At 33.0% G+C, this 20,391-nt stretch overlaps 1 protein-coding gene across 3 annotated transcripts; it reads right to left on the reverse strand.

Moving 5' to 3' along the window:
• Window positions 1-965: 965 nt before the first annotated feature.
• LOC123553908 (uncharacterized) lies at window positions 966-19,631 on the reverse strand. Of its 3 annotated transcripts, none has more exons than XM_045343649.2 (6): window positions 19,499-19,631; window positions 17,406-18,311; window positions 17,091-17,133; window positions 16,502-16,690; window positions 14,630-14,777; window positions 966-6,702 (listed from the first exon to the last, which is right to left on the reverse strand). In XM_045343649.2, the coding sequence occupies exon 6, from the start codon at window positions 6,659-6,661 to the stop codon at window positions 5,249-5,251; it is 1,413 nt and encodes a 470-aa protein (XP_045199584.1). In that variant the 5' UTR covers window positions 6,662-6,702; window positions 14,630-14,777; window positions 16,502-16,690; window positions 17,091-17,133; window positions 17,406-18,311; window positions 19,499-19,631; the 3' UTR covers window positions 966-5,248. The 3 variants fall into 2 exon arrangements, with proteins under 3 accessions (XP_045199584.1, XP_045199586.2, XP_045199585.2); XM_045343650.2 differs by lacking the exon at window positions 966-6,702 and adding an exon at window positions 11,544-14,282.
• Between the last annotated feature and the right edge of the window lie 760 nt (window positions 19,632-20,391).

Genomic DNA, 20,391 nt, shown 5'->3' on the forward strand with positions numbered 1-20,391 from the left:
AAAATACACTACCAATAGGCCCAGACATCTTCTAAAAATAATATCCGGGCCCCTTTTTATATATAATACAATTAACTATGATTTTGAAAACATCCGGGCATCGACCTGCAATTGAAAACAGGTCTCAAAATTCAAATTTCACTGGGCCTACGATTGATAAGTTTGGCTGGAAACGGCCATACCTGCGCGGGTAGCGTAAGCATATAAAATGAATAAAACAAAAACAAAGTTAGATCATTCGTCCCATCATACGCAAATTGATGTAGACACACCGAGGAATCAACACATAATTTGTCACAATAACTTTATAAGCAATTACTTTAGTTACGCTCTTAGGGCTTCATTGACAGAGGATGAGTTTCAGCTTATAGAATGGGGACGTGTACAATTGAGTCATTCTTCTAAGGTAGTTAAAGGATACAGCCGGTAGCATACAGAAGCTGGGCATCTGGAACTGAAACAGAGATGCAGAGTGTGGTAATCTGCTGCGGCAATGCTTACTAGGCATCTTGGTTATACCTTTATGGCAGTGGAATGTTATATATGATAACATACATGCGCTAAGCATCAAGGAGTCTGGACAGATATATAAAGTCGCATAGGTCAAGGTATTTTCAATTAACATCTATGCGATGTTCTGACGAGAACTTCTACAAAAATACCAGGCAAATGTTGTAGTTCAAGCCTTCAGAAATTTAACCACTTCTGTGCCAAGGGCCGATTTTGGGCCGATGTTGTTTACTACGTTGAGTGCCAAGGACCGATTTGGGCCGATTTGAATTGAATAGTCCTGGCATTCCTTTAATATGGGGATAAATCGTTTTTTCACGTAGTGGATAATCTAAAAATACCAGGACGCCAAAGCCAGTTGTACAAGTAAGCTTTACTACATAATGTGTACTATCTTCACGAGTGTTCCTTAACATTGCAATTTTACAGTCTGTCAAAACCATATAAGAGCCGCGCCATGAGAAAACCAACATAGTTTTCTTTTTATTTTACACTAACTGATAAACAACAAGGAGATGAATAAATAAACTAAGAAACTCGTAGTACGAGTGTAATGAGCTACATTTCAATGATGAAAGTATATTATCAATTTTCATGGAAAAGCACTATGAAGACATTCATACTGTTCACGACGTTAACATGTTCTTATTTCAATCTACATAAAAGATAAAATGTTTAATTTGATTTTGAGGACGAGAATCATCAGTATAAATGCGAACTTTTCATGTGATTCTAGGCCGGACCTAAGTTCAAGCCCCTTTTAGACTTTGCAAACAGAATGTTCCAGCATTATTACACTCCTTCCAGAAATCTGAGTATAGATGAAACCTTGGTAGCAACGAGAGGGAAAACGTCAATGTTGCAGTATATTCCGACAAAGCGAGCAAAGTTTGGTGTAAAGTTCTGGGTACTTGCAGATAGCCTTAACGGATATGTCCAAAAGATGACTTGTTACCTCGGAAAGCGGTTCGAACCAGCTATTGTCGGTCTACAAGGTAACCGAGTCGTGTTGGATCTACTGTCAAATTGTAATTTGCTAAATAAGGGATATCATGTTGTGGTTGATGGTTTCTTTTGTAGCATTGACCTTGCAAAGAGGTTGTTGCAGGTCGGTACTTATGTCACGGGCACATTACGTGCCAATCGACCAATGCCCATAACTATAAAAAAATGCCCGTCTAGATTCAGATCATTTTATTGAGTTGTATGCTGTTAAATTAAAACATTGAGTGGTTTGCCTGATCCCTAAAATCATTATGCTCACAAGCTATATCATTTAAAATTCATTGAGGAAGTGTAGCCAGAGGAAGATTTTACGTATAAGATACATTGTAAATAGATAAATTTCATTACAGGCGTAGGCACTTCCTTTGGTCATATAACTCAAAATAAAGTTTATTACAACAAATATTATTTATTACATACCTAACATTATTTTCCACTGAATTTCAATGGGCCGTGATCGTGCAATATTTTTCCATATTGACGTGGAACACTTTCATATCGGACGTGGAATGTTTTCTTAACGTTGTAATGGAAAGAATCGCTTGATGTCTATGGCGTCCACGCGCATGTTGCGACAACAAGTTGACGTCATTTTCGCGGAAAATACTAATGCGCGTCAGTTTGATTTGTTTATTACATTTTTGGAGAAATTCTTTTCGTATTTTTCTGTCTTTCGTTACAGAACGATAATTTAGACATAAATTAATTATTTGATTGTGGGTATGTAATAAAAAGGTTATCAACTTTATATGTGGATATATGCACTCGTTCTTTCGCGGATATTATTGCCGCTGAAGAACTCGTGCATATATCCACATACAAAGTTAATAACCTATAAATATTGTTTTAAATATAAAAATAGCTTGATAAATACATTTTATTCTAATATGGTTCTAAAAGTTTGAATATAAACTAAGGCTTCGATTTCATTGGGTTCGGATTACCAACAAACAATTCATATGCAATGTTAATAAGACGTATTGAGCTTCCAACACATGATTTATTCAAATGAATTTACGAATGAGATCAAATTCTTATTTAGGTTGTAAAGGGTGTTCCATAATACCTGTTACCATTTCGCTGTTTAAATTTTTCAAAATATGGAATGTACTTTTAAATGAAAGTCACTAAGCGATAGGAGATATAACAAAGTTTTATTTGATACATAACATCAGCAGGTTTACTTAAAAAAGGGGATACAATGTACTTTACCAGTACGCACTTCCTGCTAGGATTTTAAAAGGCAGGGTGTGCTTGTTACAGTCACTGAAATAAATTGTAACAATAATATATTCAATAAATAAAAAAGAAAAACGGGGATGTGGGGGCGGTAGCCCCCATAAAAATAAAGAGGGAGTATATTTATTGAAAGTGCGTACCGGTAAAGTGCAGGTGTCCCAGAAAAGGTTCAATTTTACAACAAGTGCTCAAGATGACGTCCTCTCTGAAGACCTGACTGCTTTCAGTCGGCCGGTGTTACCATTTCGTCTGTCAATTACTAACCCTGACTATTCAAACCATTTAACTATTCTGTGCACTTGCATCTTGCTAAGTTTCTCATCCTCAGGATATTGTTTTTGCATTCTAATGACTGTGACTGGTGAAAAACTTTCATAATACAGCTTAACTACTTCTGTGCACATTTCTAAGCGCAACGCCGTCTTGAAAATATGACTTGTTTTGATAACATCGTTTATGACGTCAACTTTTTCCGTTATTTTTTACATTACGTAAAACTTCATTCCGTCTCCTTTAGAATACTATATAACATGACTGTGTTATATAGAGATGGTACCTACCCAAGAAAATCTAAGGGGAACAACTCTGAATTGACAAATAAACTGAAGCCAACATAAAACATTGGTCAAAAATGAAAGAAAAATCAAATAGGTCCTTTTACCAACAACTGATCAGGCAGACAAAATATGACCTACATTTTTTTAAATCTCTTTGTATAAAATATACAACATGCACACTTTTCTCATGGCTTACACTGACAGTTATTTTATAAGTTGTAGTGAGGCCCTGATTGAAAGTTTAGTAGTGCATGAAAATAAAGTAAAATAATGCATAAATTCCATTAAAGAAATTTTATGACATTAAGAAATGTTATTAAGTTTTGATCTTTTAGCCAAAGCTATATATTGTTCTCAATGATGATACATTGGTTTACACAAAATTTATACACTAAAATGTAAAATGTATATATCCAACAATGAGAAATTACAAAATAAGTTAAACTGGTATCACGTTTGTGTAACAACGTAGCTAGACTGGTTATATTCGTCATTTCAATGGATCATTTTGAAAGTGTTTCTTATGCTTTAGTCATTTTGAAGCAGTTCTCTTACTGTTCAAGAGTACTTTGCTGCAAATAATGTAACACAAAAAATCATTGTCATCAAATGAAATTACAACATTTTAAGGTAATGGTTTAAGTAAAACATTTTAAGGTAGCTGATATGTATCTCTGCAATGTATTTTAAGCAATTCAGCATTTTCTGGATGAAATTCTCACGAACATTGCTTTCCATGAAAAACAAATAAATGCTGAAAAAGCATAACTACCCTAAAAAACTATAATGTTTATTTTATAACTATTTATTGTTGTAACCAAGGTAAGCGGGTAACTTCAGATATCAACATTAATTTACAACTTAAACTGTTTACACAACCTGAAAAAATTTTTTTTGGGGCCTCTCATTTACAATATATCAACAATTATCACCTGAATTGAGTGCATTCATGAATTGATGGTAAAATGGTGTAGGGATTTGTTTACATTTTAAAATTTTAATAACTTCTTTCAGATAAATGTTTGGTATGATTTTGGTAAGCTTATAATAAAGAGTATGTCATTCTCTTTCACTCAGTTTTTTTTTCATTAGTTTTAGACTCTTGGCTAGTCCTGAATTTTGACTTTATTAAAAGACAAAAGGAAGTTCAGTATAGGCTCTTTCAAAGTGTTGAAAGTAGACTAAACTTACACTATACTCTATTGAATTTATTTAGCTGTGGAGACTTTTGATACAGACTATAATTGGTGAAATCCTAAAATCATTGAAAAACGGTCAATACAAGAGTTGTCCATTTTGCTTCAGATATTTTGAGAAAGTCATTTTTTAAATATCAAATATTTCTATTTTTACATGGAGAGGAGGAAAACCATAAATATATTTAGTAAAATGGTGTACTGAGCTATCATTTCACTCTGAAAAAAATCTGTAAAGATGAATTTAATTTTTTTAGGTACCATCTCTACGTTATGTGTTACATGTACGTTTTATATTAGCTTGTAATGGTAACAAATAGTATGAAACACCCTGTATAAGATCAAAAGCAACCATAAACATCAGGGCAAGATTTTAATTTCTTAAGATGTTCAATACAAATGCTGCAATTTGTAAAGAAATTTTCTTAAATTGTTTGGCATTTCTTCTCTTACATTCAAAATGATGAAATTCTTCTAGTCTGAATACTTTTTAAGCAATACATATCTTTATGACTGTATCATCAATTGTCTACGCTTAATGAACCAGCGAGCGTTTGACGACGCGTAACAAAGCGTGCTTTCTATTCACAACGTATGGTAAAATGAACGTCGTGATATGAGTAACCAAGCACAACCACACAAACGTAATCTTTTGGGACTGCTTTGCCTACGTGCATACGTTTCAATGGAAATAGAATGCACTTCTTACAGTTAAAAGGTGTATACATATGAATGCACACGCTATTCTGTGACGCAAAATGGCGTTACACAGATGAAAACAATTATTGTAAACGTTACTTTGCAAATAAATATATAGAACTGATCATTACTAACAAAATTTTCTGTCAACTGATATATTCCTAGACCAAACACAAATAAAATTAAATATCTGCCGAGTCTTCGCATCAGAATTGTTCTCTGAACTTTCTTTAGATAAGCTTTAATATTACGTTTCTCTATATCACGGAAGCAACCGCCATTTTCGGCAGCAGTCAACGATTTCTTGGCGTATTCTTCGGATGATGATATGTCTTTTTCTTCATTGAGTGCTGCTAAACACAGATATAAAATCATTTGCCGTCTTAGTTCGATGTCGTCACTGCAACGTTTTATTTCTTTTAAAATTTGTTCCGCTCGTTTCTTGTGAGCTGTCTTAACTTTCCTCATATCACAAACCACAAAATCCGGAGTTATGAAAAGTAACGACAACACCATGAACAGAAGCATTATTCTTTTCCATAACTTTTGTACGTCCTCCCTTTCTTCGTTTAAACTCTGAATACCTATATCACCTTCCTTGAGAACATTTTCCAGCATCTCTTCTGATGGACTCTTAAAGTACAACGATTTACACGTGTACTGGACGTCATGGAATGCAGCGGTAACGGCAAAACAAGGGCCGGTAATACGACAAAGATCTTTTGTTTTTGCCATATGTTCTTCCGCCTCACCAACGTTTCCATCCTGCGCCTCCGTTAAAGCCATTTTCGAATGATAAACAATTTCCAAAGACGTATTATCTATTCCATTGGTTTCTGTGGCAATTGCTTGATTGAGTATCGTCTTTCGTTCAGCATTGTTTTTGTGTTGTTGAATCAATAACACTGTCGCTGCAGACTTTCTTTCCATTGCAAACTGCCGATCGTGTGCAGAAATATTTCCTGGTAAAACTATTTTTGCATCTTGATCTTGTATAAATTTTCTTAATTTCAGAATTTTATTCCCGTGAAATGAATCATTGTCGATGCAGCTCTTGAGGGTTTTATAGTAATCATGTGTCCGTTTTGAATGTGGCATCTCCTTTTGAGGAAGTTTCTTATAAAGAAGTGTGAATCTTTTAAATCGAAGATCAGCCGTAATGTCCGTATATCCTTCTTGTTCGAAGATAAAGCATAATTGTTCAAAGGACAAATGCAATAGTAATTGTAACAGATATTCTCCAGAATTTGTAGATTCGGATTCTGTATATCTACGCTTGAAGTTGCTGTACTGCTTTTTGTTTATTATCTCTAGTTGTTTCATTGATATCAATAATCCGATAAGATCAATATCTCTTCCCAAATGTTTCTGAATTACTTCAACTATACACTGGAACTCACGTCTGTTATAATGCATCAACGGCCTATTGTTTCCAATATCTATATATTCCGCCATGTTAGTTTAATTTCGTACTTTCTGACTTGATCAAAACCTGTCTGAAAAGTAATATTATCTTGTCTGTTAAACATTTGATGAAGGTATACACTCACAGCAAACACATTATTTGATATGGAATTCAATTTAATATTTTGTAACACAAATTATATTTAATCTGTCACTAGTTAGACATATAATAATAGTTAATATATACTGCGAAGTATATATAGCATTTATCGACGTATAATCCTGATATTTTTAGAAATATATCAACACAGCTTATTTCGAAGTGCAGTTAGTGTATTAAACATGTTAAATAAATAATTTATAGATATTAATGACTGCACCCGAGACAATAAAAGCAAACAGCTAATCGGAATACACCTAGTGCCTTACTAATAATGTAATTGTAGTTTTGAAATATCTAAATAAACGAATACACCTCAATAACTAGTCAGGATTATTTGTATACATGTAGTTTATTTATATCTTATAGCATGTGTTATTAAGCGTACCACAAAGTTATTATTACTTGAAAATGTAACATTTGATACTCAAATTAATAGAAACCAAATAAAGATATCTATCTAAAATGTTTCTTAGTTATCATACTGTATTGTACTTTCAAACCGTTATTTGATCAAATAATGTATACGTTAAACAAATGTACTAACGAATTATTTTTAAAACGACTAGCAATATAATTTTCACGTGTGGCATACATTTTAAAAATCAAAACTCGGAATCATACAATTTAATCATTTTGCGATATAAACCCATTTGTGACAAATTTAGGCATTCATTTATTGCAGAATTGCATTGAAAGAACACACAAAAACAGAAAGACATCTTTATTCTGCTTAAGGCATGACTATCAATGTCACTTTTTCGTGTAATCTGAGCGCACAATTGTAGTGCAAATGCTATAGATAGTATGTGAGTGAAAGGGCTTGGTAGCGAATACCCTTAGAAAGTCCTATTTCGTGATATGTAGACCCCAACAGAATAGTTGTACGCGATTTCCTGGACCACCAGTTCTCATTTACTGCCAAAAATCATCCCACAAGTGTTTATCGAATTAAGATCGGGCGAACGGGGAGGGCCAACTATCAAGTTATAGGGTTTGGTGTACCAGCATGCATCAATTGCAGACTTCAGTTGACTGCATACAATCTTTTTTTGTAACACAAAATACAATACATTCTTACTTGAAATAAACAGTGGAAATTCCACAGGTCGTACAAGACAAAATAAAAATATTGCAGGATCGGTTTGATTGAAGCTGATAATGAGGTCCGCCGCTGACGAGGTGTTTGGTGGTTCTAAAAAATACTTCACTTGCATTACACAAATATTTCAGATCGTTCAGCACGACTTGTCGTGTTATTGATACTGTTTAGTTTCTCAGCTTGAACATTTCGGCCTGGGTGGTTCCAATACTCATGGGTATTGTATAATCACCCCTTGGATATGGGGCCCGCTTTTTAAGTTAGTCTTTTGGCAGTTTCTGTGATATGCAGGCTCCATAGCCTCAGATCCCCTTTCTAAATTCCAGTTTGTTTAGTTTTGTCCATTGTTTTCTCATTTAGGACAAACCCATTGTTTTAACTGGGAACCATACGCCGCTATTCATGGAATTACACACAAGTATATCATTGAAGGTTCCATGTGACCGCCGTATGAACACCTCTGTGGATGTCTCTAAATTTTGTTTGTACTTGTAGCATGAGTATATGCTGAATTCTGTTCAACCCAGGGCTAGAGGGCGTGGACGGTAGCATGCATTTCCACTACCCTACAATCAAACCGAGTCTGCAGCATTTTCATTTTTGTCGTGTTGAGCGACCTGCAGAATTTTCACTTGTTCTATTTCAATATTTGATAGTTACTTAATACACGTCCGTATCTTAATAATTATGTTTAAAAAAAATGAATAAAACTCTAGTGAGACCTAGAACATACCTTCAAAACTGATATAGTGCTCTCGACAAGACCCACAAATTGAGCCCTTTTTCTTTTGTAAATTCTGACGGGCTATAAAACCTCTTACTAAAATTTCAGAATAGTAAAACATATGATTTGTTATTGCACAATTCACGTTTTTATACATGTATATTGTCACCCAGTATGTGATGCCCGATTATTGTGAAAAATAAAGAAGTACATATATGGTTGAAATTTGGTAAGAAAATCTTTAACAATGAATATATTATTCAGAAGTGAAAAGTGTTGCATTAGAAGATTTGTAAAGTGTAAGTTCCGAATTCTTGGCCAATTTATTTTTGTTTATAACCCTTTTCATCCTATTCTAACGTTACCTCCGCATTGCCATTTGTATTGATAAATAATGATAAACATAATTACACTGAACATTTTATCAACAGAGTTTAAAGGTTAACCAATCTATGTGTATTTTATAATAAAGGGTATACACAGTAAAGTTACGAGATATAATACCCATGTATAATACTTACAATCTTTAAGTGCAGTGTAGCACCCCGTACTTGGATTCAGTGTTTTTATATTTTCTGGTTCTTTGGGATCACGGAGTCTATTCAAGATCTATGTAATAGATTTCGTGAGGGGTGTTGCACTTTCCATTACCTCTCATGAAAAGAGACTCAATCAAACCGAGTCTGCTATTATTTTGCTTGGTTGCATTCTATGCTTCCAAAGGATCTTCTTACAGATCTTATTCAACATATTAAAAAAATTCTGACTCGCAAATCACTGAAAAATGTCTGGCTCCAATTGATTTGAAAGTATTAAAGCTATGTGGTGTAATTTTGACTGCAATTTGTTATACAGATAATTTCAGTATATGAACAGTAATATTTACTGTATACATAGGCGTAAGAGTAGGGAGGTGGGAGAGTGAAGTGCCATCTTTTGAGTATTTATATGTATTTCCTTCTTATTTATAAGACCATACTGATAAGCTCATTAGAATTCGGCATGTGGCTATTGAAATACTCAAAATCATTTACAGTACCACTTCCTACACAGATGTTGCACCCTAATAAAGATTTCTACTCAAAATACCCTTTTTCCCAAGGCTTGTTGACATTATATTACTTTAATCTAATGTAATCGACAACCATAATTTTCAGTGTTAAATTCAGGATTTGGCATGCACAAATTGTGAATATTTACGGGGGAGGACCCACGTACCCACTCGTACAGAAATATAACATCACTTTCTCAAAATAAGATAACCATTTTATTGAGGACAGCTCTCAAACACATAGACCACAGAATGTGAATAACAATATTTATACTTTTTAACTCTTTTATAATTAAAATTTCATTTAAAATATAAACTTTTGTTCAGGTAAAAAAGTAAAACACTTGTTAAACTTAAGTTAATGACAGAAAGCTCTTTCTCTTAAAACTAAGTAGAATGCAGGATTTAGTGTTTAAAGTATCAAAATACTACAGGATGGGGTTCCTCCTTGAATAGTCTTCCCCTCCCTCCTACACCCTGGTATACATTCACACATTATATAATACTGTGTATACAATATCTGAGCCAGGGGGGTGCACCCAACGCACCATCGTTTCTAAAAACTGAAAGCATATATTTTTAAAGCCTAGAAATAAGATCTCATAGCATCTTAAAGGCATGTTTCTGCTCGCTGTGCTCGCAAATCTGGTATCAATAGTATTATTATTTGGCCCTTGGGGCTCATTTATCTTTTAGGTATCAATTATAAGAAAAAAGAGAAATTATCTTTGGTTTACTTTTTCAAAAATATTCTGGCTTTCTAGTTCTGAAAAAAAAATCTGACTTTCATGGAATGCAAAAAAAATTCTTGGCTCCAAGTAAAAGAGGTCGGCCCCTATTAATCCTTTGCAGCAAAATGTATTTTATTCAGAAGTTAAATATAAGAAACATACAATTAAAACCTACTGACATACATAGGATCAATGTTTCAGTTTTTGTAGTTTACAAGTACATAATTATTTGAACGCATCAGAGAACTACAATAATATACCAGAGAAGTATGCACCGTATGTAGGTTATCTCTACGAATTAATATGTTCTAAAAATAAACAAAACCTGAAAGTACACATAGACATTCTGCTTTCAGTTTCGGAAAGCACGATAAAAGGTTATATGTTATCATTTTTCTGATATATCTTGCTGAATGAAAATAAACATTAATTCATGGTATTTTCTAAAAAGAACGCCTACACCGTGCAATTGATTTAAAGGCAATAATTGTTTTGCTGTTTTGTGTTTGCCAGTTATTCAAGGAAACTGCTGCTCACACATTTACTGCTGTTTCATTTCGCTTTCTGTTTGTACAAATTTCAGCATTAATTCGCAAAATATAATTAGTTTTGTTTATTGTAGGAAAAATACTTAACGGTTTTCTTTGTTTTTATATTAGTGTAACTACCAGTAGGTGTGATGCATTAGAACCAACTATTGCGATTTCGACAATTCAAATTGTTATCATCGCTACAATGCTCTACATTTTGAATTTTTCGTCACGTTTGAAGTATTTTTTTATTTTTTATACAACATTCTAAATATATCGTACAAAGGAAACGTATTGCTTATGCAACAGTGATAAATAATCTTATACTTCCCGTTATTGTTAGGAATATAATTATTGATGATCAACACCAATTACATGTAAGGTTCGTTCACTATGGTTGTCAATAACGACACAGTCGTAACACCGCCTTTATGCAGTGAAGATGTACATTTATGAAATGTTACTCATTTGATGTTTGTAGAAAGTTCATCAAAAGTCAAAATACACTCAAACAAGGGATGTGGAGGATAACTCATTGTATATACCGCTAATAAATGTCATAATGTAAAGTGCACAAGTAGGAAACTGTAAGAGCGGTGGATAAGTCATAATTATGTATATACAGAAAATAGAAATTTCATTATTGTATGATTTTAATTTCTCATGAATGGAACAAAAGATAACAATAGCTTATAGTTTCCTTTTAACCTTCATATGATAAAATATAAAGATACCAACGCTATGAAAAAACAAACAAACAAAAAACAACAACAACCCAACAAATCAACAGTAACAATAAAAACAACATGATAGAAAGTGACATGAAACAATTGCCAAAACAACGCACTTCACGCAAAGCACCTTTCAATTAATTATATAAACCTGATCTTTTAGCATGAACATATTTGAAAAGCAGACATTAGACTTTGTATAGGCGACAGTCATATTTTGTGTAAGCTCAAACAAAAGCTCTTGTATTGAGTATTGCTTTAATTGTATATTAAACATAGGTAGAGGTGAACAATCCAACAGATACTATAATTACTTCGATCGGCTACGTTCTATGCTACATTTTCTGTTCAATGTGGTGAATTAGATACCTTATATTACAGTTGACACCTATACAAATATACACCAATCATGTTATTATATGGAATATTTACAGCTTTAATACAATAAAGCAATATCTCTTACAAAATCATGATCTTTACCTAAAATGATACGAATGCAGTCTTCATGTACTATTCTCATAATACTATCTATATCAGACTTGCTTTAGAATAATCTTACATTGTCAGTAGGGGAACCTCTCGTTCAGGAGACAATATTTAGTGTTTTCCCTAATTTCCGTGGGAACAAATGTCTATTTCTATTCAACCAGGGGCTCAATGGCGTGGACAGTAGCTTGCATGTCCACTACCGTCCATGAACAGGTCCTGGACCATTTCCCTTTATGTCGTGTTGGGTGACCTGTGGCATTCCGCTTTTTCTATTTACTAAAGTGGTGGATCTAAAAGGCCCAGTGAATAAGAATACACAAGGTATCAGTCATAAAAATACACAATAGTGAACCTGAAAAATTGATCGAGAATTCTGTTTTAATGTCCTCATAAACTACTTTCTTTTTTTCAATTTTTCCAATCGGGAATATGTAGATTTATATCGATTTTTGTAGGGTCGTAGGGTACTTAAAGCCATACAAATATCAATAACTTTTAACATTTAGTACTAAAACAAAATACGTAATATTTACAGATAACCACAATCATTTCTGATTAATTTGATGTTTTCATTCATGCATATTCGATTGTTCCGACCCGTCTCGATAGATTGGTTTCACGATAGGAATTTTGTTTGTAGAATAAAATTGAAGCTTTGAAATGTAGTCTGTGCAATAAGCAATTAGTAAGCTGAAAAAAAGCTTACCTATTGCAATACGCCTAAAAAGACTCGTTAGTGACATGGGAAATTTTAAAGTGCTGCTAGAACACAATTTTAAATAAAAGGTGTAATTGCATTCCATAGGCATTTAAATTCATTTTCTTATTTTGACGTTTTTTAACTTAAGAAATCTCAAGAATGATGATCTGTATAAAAATGAATACTTCGATCAAATTGTGGCAGTCGGGTGAGGTGTTGAAATCAATCAAAACATGAACGGTCATACATTCTTCTTGAGTCAGCTCATTTTTTGCGTGAAAATGAACGGTTATGAGAACATTCGTTTACCTCTAGTCACCTACTACAAATATATGCATACACTTTAAGTATGTAATTTGCAGACACGGGACAGGTCTCGCAAGGTATGCAATTTATTGGTCAATTTCGCCTCAAAATATAGTGTCCTGAAATCGATATTTAATTCGTTTACGGCTAAAAACGGCTAAATTGACAGTCCGGAAAGGCCTTACAATGATGTGCTAAGCATATTATAATACATTCGATCTTAAAATTGTATTTTATGATTTTTCTTACTTCGGTTTCAACCTTAGATATACAGTTTGTTATCTTATCGACAGCTCCCCTACATTTTTCTTAGAATTATCTTCATTTTTTTTTTAAAAATAAGTTTTGCATAACCTAACAATGATTCATTGAATCGATTTTCATACAAGTGACGTACAATTCAGTGTAAACATTTATCCCCGTTTCCCGATAAGGAGGTTAGATATCCATTTTGGAAAAAAATATGAAAAATGAAAATTTTAATAAAGTTTTTATATAAGATCATTTAAACAATTTTAACGGTATAAATTTTGAAAGAAAAAAGGTTCACAATAACGTATTTTATTTATAATATAGACCCTTAGCAACAATCGGTATTTTGATTTGAGCTAGATTGCGTACTTCGTATGCAAGTTTGGCATTCTCCAGTTGTTATTGAAAACCAGTTTTCTGTTACAAAATAGCATACGATAATACGTAATAGCTTTGAAATTTCAGCTTCTCATTACGGGTCTATTACCTTAATGATACCATAATTGTGTATCCTTTAAAAACAAACAAGTAAAAATGGTAATTTGGCTTCCCCAACATTTAGTATAAATTTTCGATTGAGGAAGTACGGAAAACACTATAGATTGTCCCGAACGGGAAGGTCCACTACAATTAGTAACTGACAGCTTTTTTTTTTCAAAAATATGCTTCACAGCTAGATTTCAATTAAACCAAAAATATGCGTCCTGAAATCTTTAGAAAGGAAAGCAGGTGTCACTGAAATATAAAAATCTGCTGTCTCACTTAACGGTACGTCTACGACCTTCTGGACAGTCAATGATTGTTCAAAATCGCACTGGACCGAGCAGCGCTGCTTCACGTGAGATGTGTAAGTATTGTTGCTTCTGTTTTCTTTCATAACATGATACTCAAACATTCTAAAAGATATAGAAATGTGTAATTTGTAATTGATGTATGAATGATATGTCATCTAACCGCTGCATTGTGTGATAAATGGAACAAAATTTGGATACAATGTGATGAAAACTGACCGTTAGAAATTATGATCATGAAGATATTCTGATATACATGTATATCATCAATTGTCTTTAACACAATGTTGTTTTCCCATTATTAAGTAGACAAAAGATAGGTCCATCATTTTCACAAATAATGGAACATTTAAATGAAGGCTAGATTAAGGGAATGTACACAGACAATCTGTGTTGTTAACTTTTATTTCTTCGTATCAAACACTTTCAAATAAAGGTTTGTTCATACTCACTCATTTCCGGTACAATTTCTTTTTTCAAATCTAATGTTTGAGTAAACGAAATATGTTCCTCCGCTTTTGACATGAATACCTTTGTTGTTACGCGACATTATGTTACCATTCAACACATCGTCCTCCCATACAATCTGACCATTTATAACTGCAATAAAGTAGAATAATATGATTTTAGTTGTAAAAATCTGTAGCACCCCTAACCTACGAATTTTAAAATGATATACCTCTAACTGTACATTGCAACACTCTATTTATAAAGATAACCAACGTCCATACATAAAATTTAAGAAATAAAACGAGTTACATTAATATTACTGATTTTACAGTAAATAGTCAAAACTATTTGCCTCAAGTTCATGGGGCAGAAAACTAACAGTTTTGACAATGGACCGACAAGACATTCAGTAAGTGTGTTATTATCCGATTTCAAAGCATTGTTTCTCAATATTGTCTGAGCCCAGCAAATCTATGTCGACAGGTGATTTATATAAAGAGTCTTAAAACTCAATATCTGTGTTTATTCTAAGTATTTAAAATCTGTAACAAAAAAGGATGCACGGCTGCAGTAGTCAATGCACACTTTAAGCTACCGAGGAGATTCAGGTTTATGAAGTAAGGAGTCTTGCAACGGATTATACTGTGTAACAATACAGCTCGGAACACCTGTGCTCCCCTTAAGAAAATATTTTCTCTTCCATTCGAAAAACCTGTGGAATTTTTCATCCACCAATCAAAATGTACAGTTTTAATAAGCTGTTAAATGACCTTCATCCCAGATATTTATAGGAAGTAAAGGTGAAATCAATATCGGCCTGCGGCTGGAAAAAGATCGTTTGTAAGTATAGTTTGATTGAATCTGTTGAACAGACAATTAGATATGTTACACTCCTAACGTACCCTAGCACCGGCATAAGCGGACTTCTATTACAGTAGAACTGATGTTTTCCATGATTCAAAAGGATCGGAAAATATCGAGTCCAAGTACGGGGAGACTTTTATAGCCGCCAGTTGATTTCTTCTTCTTACAGGACACATTTCAGATTCTATCTTCAAAATTTCTGGTTGTGCGTGCATGCGTGTGTGTAATACTTGCACTTGTATATTATAACAAAATACAAGAATGTACAAACTCGCATGAGATGAACACTATTATATAAACATTAGCTCGTGTCGATCAGCCGAAGACAAAGATACTCAAAATAGATTTCTTTTTTAGTTCACCAAGTTCTAGGATATCAAGTTTGAAAATGTTGTTCTCTTTGCATTTAACAATTAGAAACGTACTGTAATTTTCGGATAAGAATTAATTGTGTGAATGTCAAATTGTGAAATTATGAAAAGAAAGAAGATTTGAACTCTGCATTACACAGGTCAATAAATGTTCGCTTTTGTAACACTTTGATGAACTTTTCAAAACACTAGTTGACATGACAGACATAGCATTAAATGCATTTATAAAAAGCACCGATCTAGCTTGGCTAACACGTTGTTACAAGATTAAGTGATTTTTGAAAAAGATAATATTCTTTCCTTCGTGGAAGTACTGCTCTTCAATGATATCTGATAGTTTTATCAATAGCGTATTATTTATAGTGACTATGTCAAAATGATTTACGTTTTTCAATAATACAATGACAACTACATTTAAAACATTTAGTAAATTTTAAAGTTACTTAAAGTTACTAACTGTAGGATAAGACCATTTCAACTGATTACTGATGTTTGTTCTTAATTTCCTGACAGAGTAAATCAATCAAGAAGTGGGATGAAAGCATGAAATCTAAAACAGATATATCAAATAACGAAGTGAATTATTATTTTATAAATTGCTTACAACTTCCTACATTTTAATAACTTTCAATCTGATACCTGTTCCTATTAGTTGCATTGACGAGCGTTTCCAATTGAGCAATTTATTCAGTAGTCGGTTGTTATACTCTACTCTTCTATGCACCGAAGTCTTCTGAAAACTGTTCTGTATATATTTTCTTGTTGCATTGCCTGTGTTAGACCCATTTAGGTGCAAACTGATCACTGCATTTTCCAATGTATCAATACCTAAAATACCACAGCATAGATCAAATTCAAACCCGTAACTGTCAACAGTTCATAATTACGTTTTATTTTATATCAACGCTGTGTAGAAAAAAAATACCGAGAAAATATCCTTATTTTATTAGCATAGTCATGAACGTCTGCCCTTTTAATCTAAAACTTCGAACTGAAATTCACCTTTTCTTTCACTGGAGTGATTAGATTACTTTTGGTACAGACCTGAAATTGTGTCGGTTCGACGTTAAACCAAAAAAACAAACAAAAAACTTTTGGTACATGTCAAACATTTGAAGAAACAAAAACACATATATTTCAATAAATTTGTATATATAACTTATTTTCTGACCGGCAGAGATTGAAATCCTCATTAATATTTCGTGCAATAAATAAAGATATAACTTACTATCACGGACTTGCTGTATATCTGACTTGTATGTTTCTAATTCCTGCAAAAGTCATAAACACATTTCGACGTAAGCCTAACAAAGTAATAGATACGTCCACGGTGTAAAACAATGTTTTTACAGAGAGAATTCAAATCATTGTTAAATTCTGACTTAAATTTCCAAAATATCTTGCCTATAACGTGTTTTACAATAAGATATTTTTAACTAATTGCATACAACGAAGTTACTAAACACAAAATACGTTTGTAAATACATCATGCTTACAACAGTAAAGGTGTTTATTCTAAGCATCTAAATTAATCTAGACTTACGTCGCTAAGACGACGGCAATCGTCACAGGGAACGTGTTGCCGAATTATTTCCCGTGCTCGTGGGAAATTCAGTTTCTCGAACACAAACTCTTCCATAGCAACATCAAGTGAGCCTTTGTCTGACATCACATGACCGTTTCCGAGACGAAAAGATACCAAGATAACGGGCATAACAGAAACGGCACAAATAATCAGAATGATGTTCAACACCGCCAAAATCAAAAAACATTTCTTTAAACTTTTGTAGTTCTTCATAAATTTCGCAATTTCTGCGTATTCAGTTTCAAAGAATATTTTGAAATCTTCGCTACGAATTATGTCCTGCACTGCGTATTGTCTTTCATTTCTTAAAAGTAAAGGCACTGACTCGCATTTTGTTCCAAAGTTACCTCTCTGTGAATCTATCCATACATGTCTTACTTCTTGTTCAGTCGATGGTACATGTATCTTAAAGTATCCACCACCGTCGCTTTCTTTTTGAGCATGCGCGTTTTCTCGTTGGTTTTCTACGTTTGAGTCTATGGCGGATGCAATACGTATTTGACCCAAATATCCAATACCTTGGCCATTTTGTGTTGTTGCTTTCTTGGTGCTATCGCTAACGATATCATCCGATAAATCCGTTTGCTCTGTACTTCCAGATGCGTTCGTTGCATTTGAGCTTTCACTAGTGAGTCGAGAATGTGTATACATTTCTTCATTTGAGATATTAAATGTATTTCGAGAATAAAGAAGTACAGTATATATCTTCGAGAATTAAATGTAAGCACGTCATGTAAGGTAAAATGTTAATTCTGTAGATTTATTAATTTATATTAACCTTGACAATACAACCCGCAAAATGTTTTACTGCTATAGATTAAGATGAATCAGACTAAAATTTCTGTGTGAGTGTTCAGATATATCCTGAAAGATAAAAGATATTTTTTATTGCCGAGAGTGAACATATCAGTAGTAATACCAGAAACTAGAGATACAGGTCAGGGACATGATGTCATAATAGTATATGGTTATCAACCTAAGTGCTCTGACTGAAACCTTTTATGAGATAAATTATGGTAAATAATGTTGACAATGTCGAAAGCGGTCAGTGTAATAAGTTTCAAAATAAAATTAAAAGGCAGTGAGCATATCCTAAAATATTTTTTCATGACTTTCTCTTTTATCGTAACAATGACAAACATCCCTTATATAACATTGTGCATATCATAACAAACGTCAGAATTTGTCCGTGATAATAAGTAATCATTGTTGATTTTTCAGTGAATATGACTACTTGTTATTGTACAAATAAGAAGATTAAATTATATGATTCTTGATAAAACCTGCTAGGCGAGGCTTTTCAAAGACTCCAGCAAAAGAAATTATACATTCCTGATTTAAACTGTATTACAACCATATATAACTGCAAATCTTTATGCAAATAGCTAATTTACATTTTATTTGAGAGAGATTTGTGTCCTTTTTATTATTTTTCTTTCGTCTCTTTAGCCTCATGCTTACTTTAGACACAAAATCAAAGAGATCAGAGAGAATACTTCAGATAAAAATGATTGTGCAGTTTAATAGATTAGACTTCTTCAAATAAAATAATTATATTAGAAGCATATTATGTGAGATAAGCTGTCACTTAAAGTGACATTGCAACATCTGTTATTGCCCAGCACACGTAAAGACGAGATTGTATTTTTAACACATGTTTGATGTAGAATAATGAATCTGAGTACGTTACTACATAACAATTGTTATAAATGAAATTTAAATCTGTTCCTCCAAACAGAGTCAGTATAAAAGTGGTGACAAATAAGATAAGTTTAGGAGCAATTGAATGTATTTCAGAAAATAACTTGACAAGACCTATTTTATTTACATTTTCGTGCATATACGATACGACATTTAATGTGAATTTGTAGTTAAGTGGAGGTTAATATTACGTGAAAGTGAAGTTAAGAAAGTGTCGAAATACCAGCAACATTTCCTAAATTTTAAAATATATAAATATAAAAATGCACTCTATAAAAGATCATATTTAACATGTACTGATCATACAATAAAGAGTGAGAACACAACATTCTGTAGAAAAATGTACTTACCTATGAATGTATGTCCAAATTATGTGCAGGAAACGAGATATTCATATTCATAATATATTGTAACTGTTACGTATGTACTCGTCTTGGGTTTCTCTTTAATGAGGTGGTTTACATTTTCAAAACACCAAAACACCGTAATAAAATCGTATCTGAAAGGTCGATAGATATACCTAGACATACGTTAAATAGGTCAGATAAATAGCGTAAGTATATTAAATGTTATTTCTAGATAAAAAAAAAACATTTGTAAGCTCTTAAAGAGTCATTTTTTTTTGTTACGAACACAAAGAACATACTTTTTGTGTTAGTTAATATTTTAGACAATTGCAATCTTTGATATTTGTCAAAATTTATAAATCGTTAAAGTAGAAGGAAATACTGAATCCATTGCTTTTATTACCTCCCTTTATCTTTAAGTGATTCATGGCGGCTGAAAAAGTCTCCCCGTACTTGTAATCAGTGTTGTTATATTTCCTTGTCCTTTGGGAACATGGAGTTGATTCCATGGGCATTAGAATGTTGCACATTTCGAAATGTCTAACCATTCTGCTATTATTTTTGTTTGGTTGCTTTCTATGCTTTCAAAAAATCTTCTGATAGACTTCATTATCTATCACAACAAAAACTGTTTAAGCGATACGTTGCGGCTGATTAAAGTGTCTAAAACTCCTTACTTGGACTCTGTATTTTCTGGTCCTTTTGGATCATAAATACCATTCAATGTAGTTCAATTTAAGCCGGTGCTAGGGGCGTGAAGGGCGTTGCACATTTCATTACTTGTCATGAATAGACCTAATAAAACTAAACTAATAATTTTGCTTTGTTGCTTTCTATGCTTCCAAGGGATCTTCTTTTACATTTTATTATCTATCACAGTTATGTGTGGCGTGTAA

The sequence above is a fragment of the Mercenaria mercenaria genome, chromosome 7 (assembly GCF_021730395.1).
Source record: "Mercenaria mercenaria strain notata chromosome 7, MADL_Memer_1, whole genome shotgun sequence".
In the NCBI taxonomy this organism is placed as follows: domain Eukaryota; kingdom Metazoa; phylum Mollusca; class Bivalvia; order Venerida; family Veneridae; genus Mercenaria; species Mercenaria mercenaria.

What these genes read in the sequence shown, in the direction of transcription:
- LOC123553908 (XM_045343649.2), bottom strand. Translation starts at nt 6,661, where the DNA reads ATGGCGGAATATATAGATATTGGAAACAATAGGCCGTTGATGCATTAT.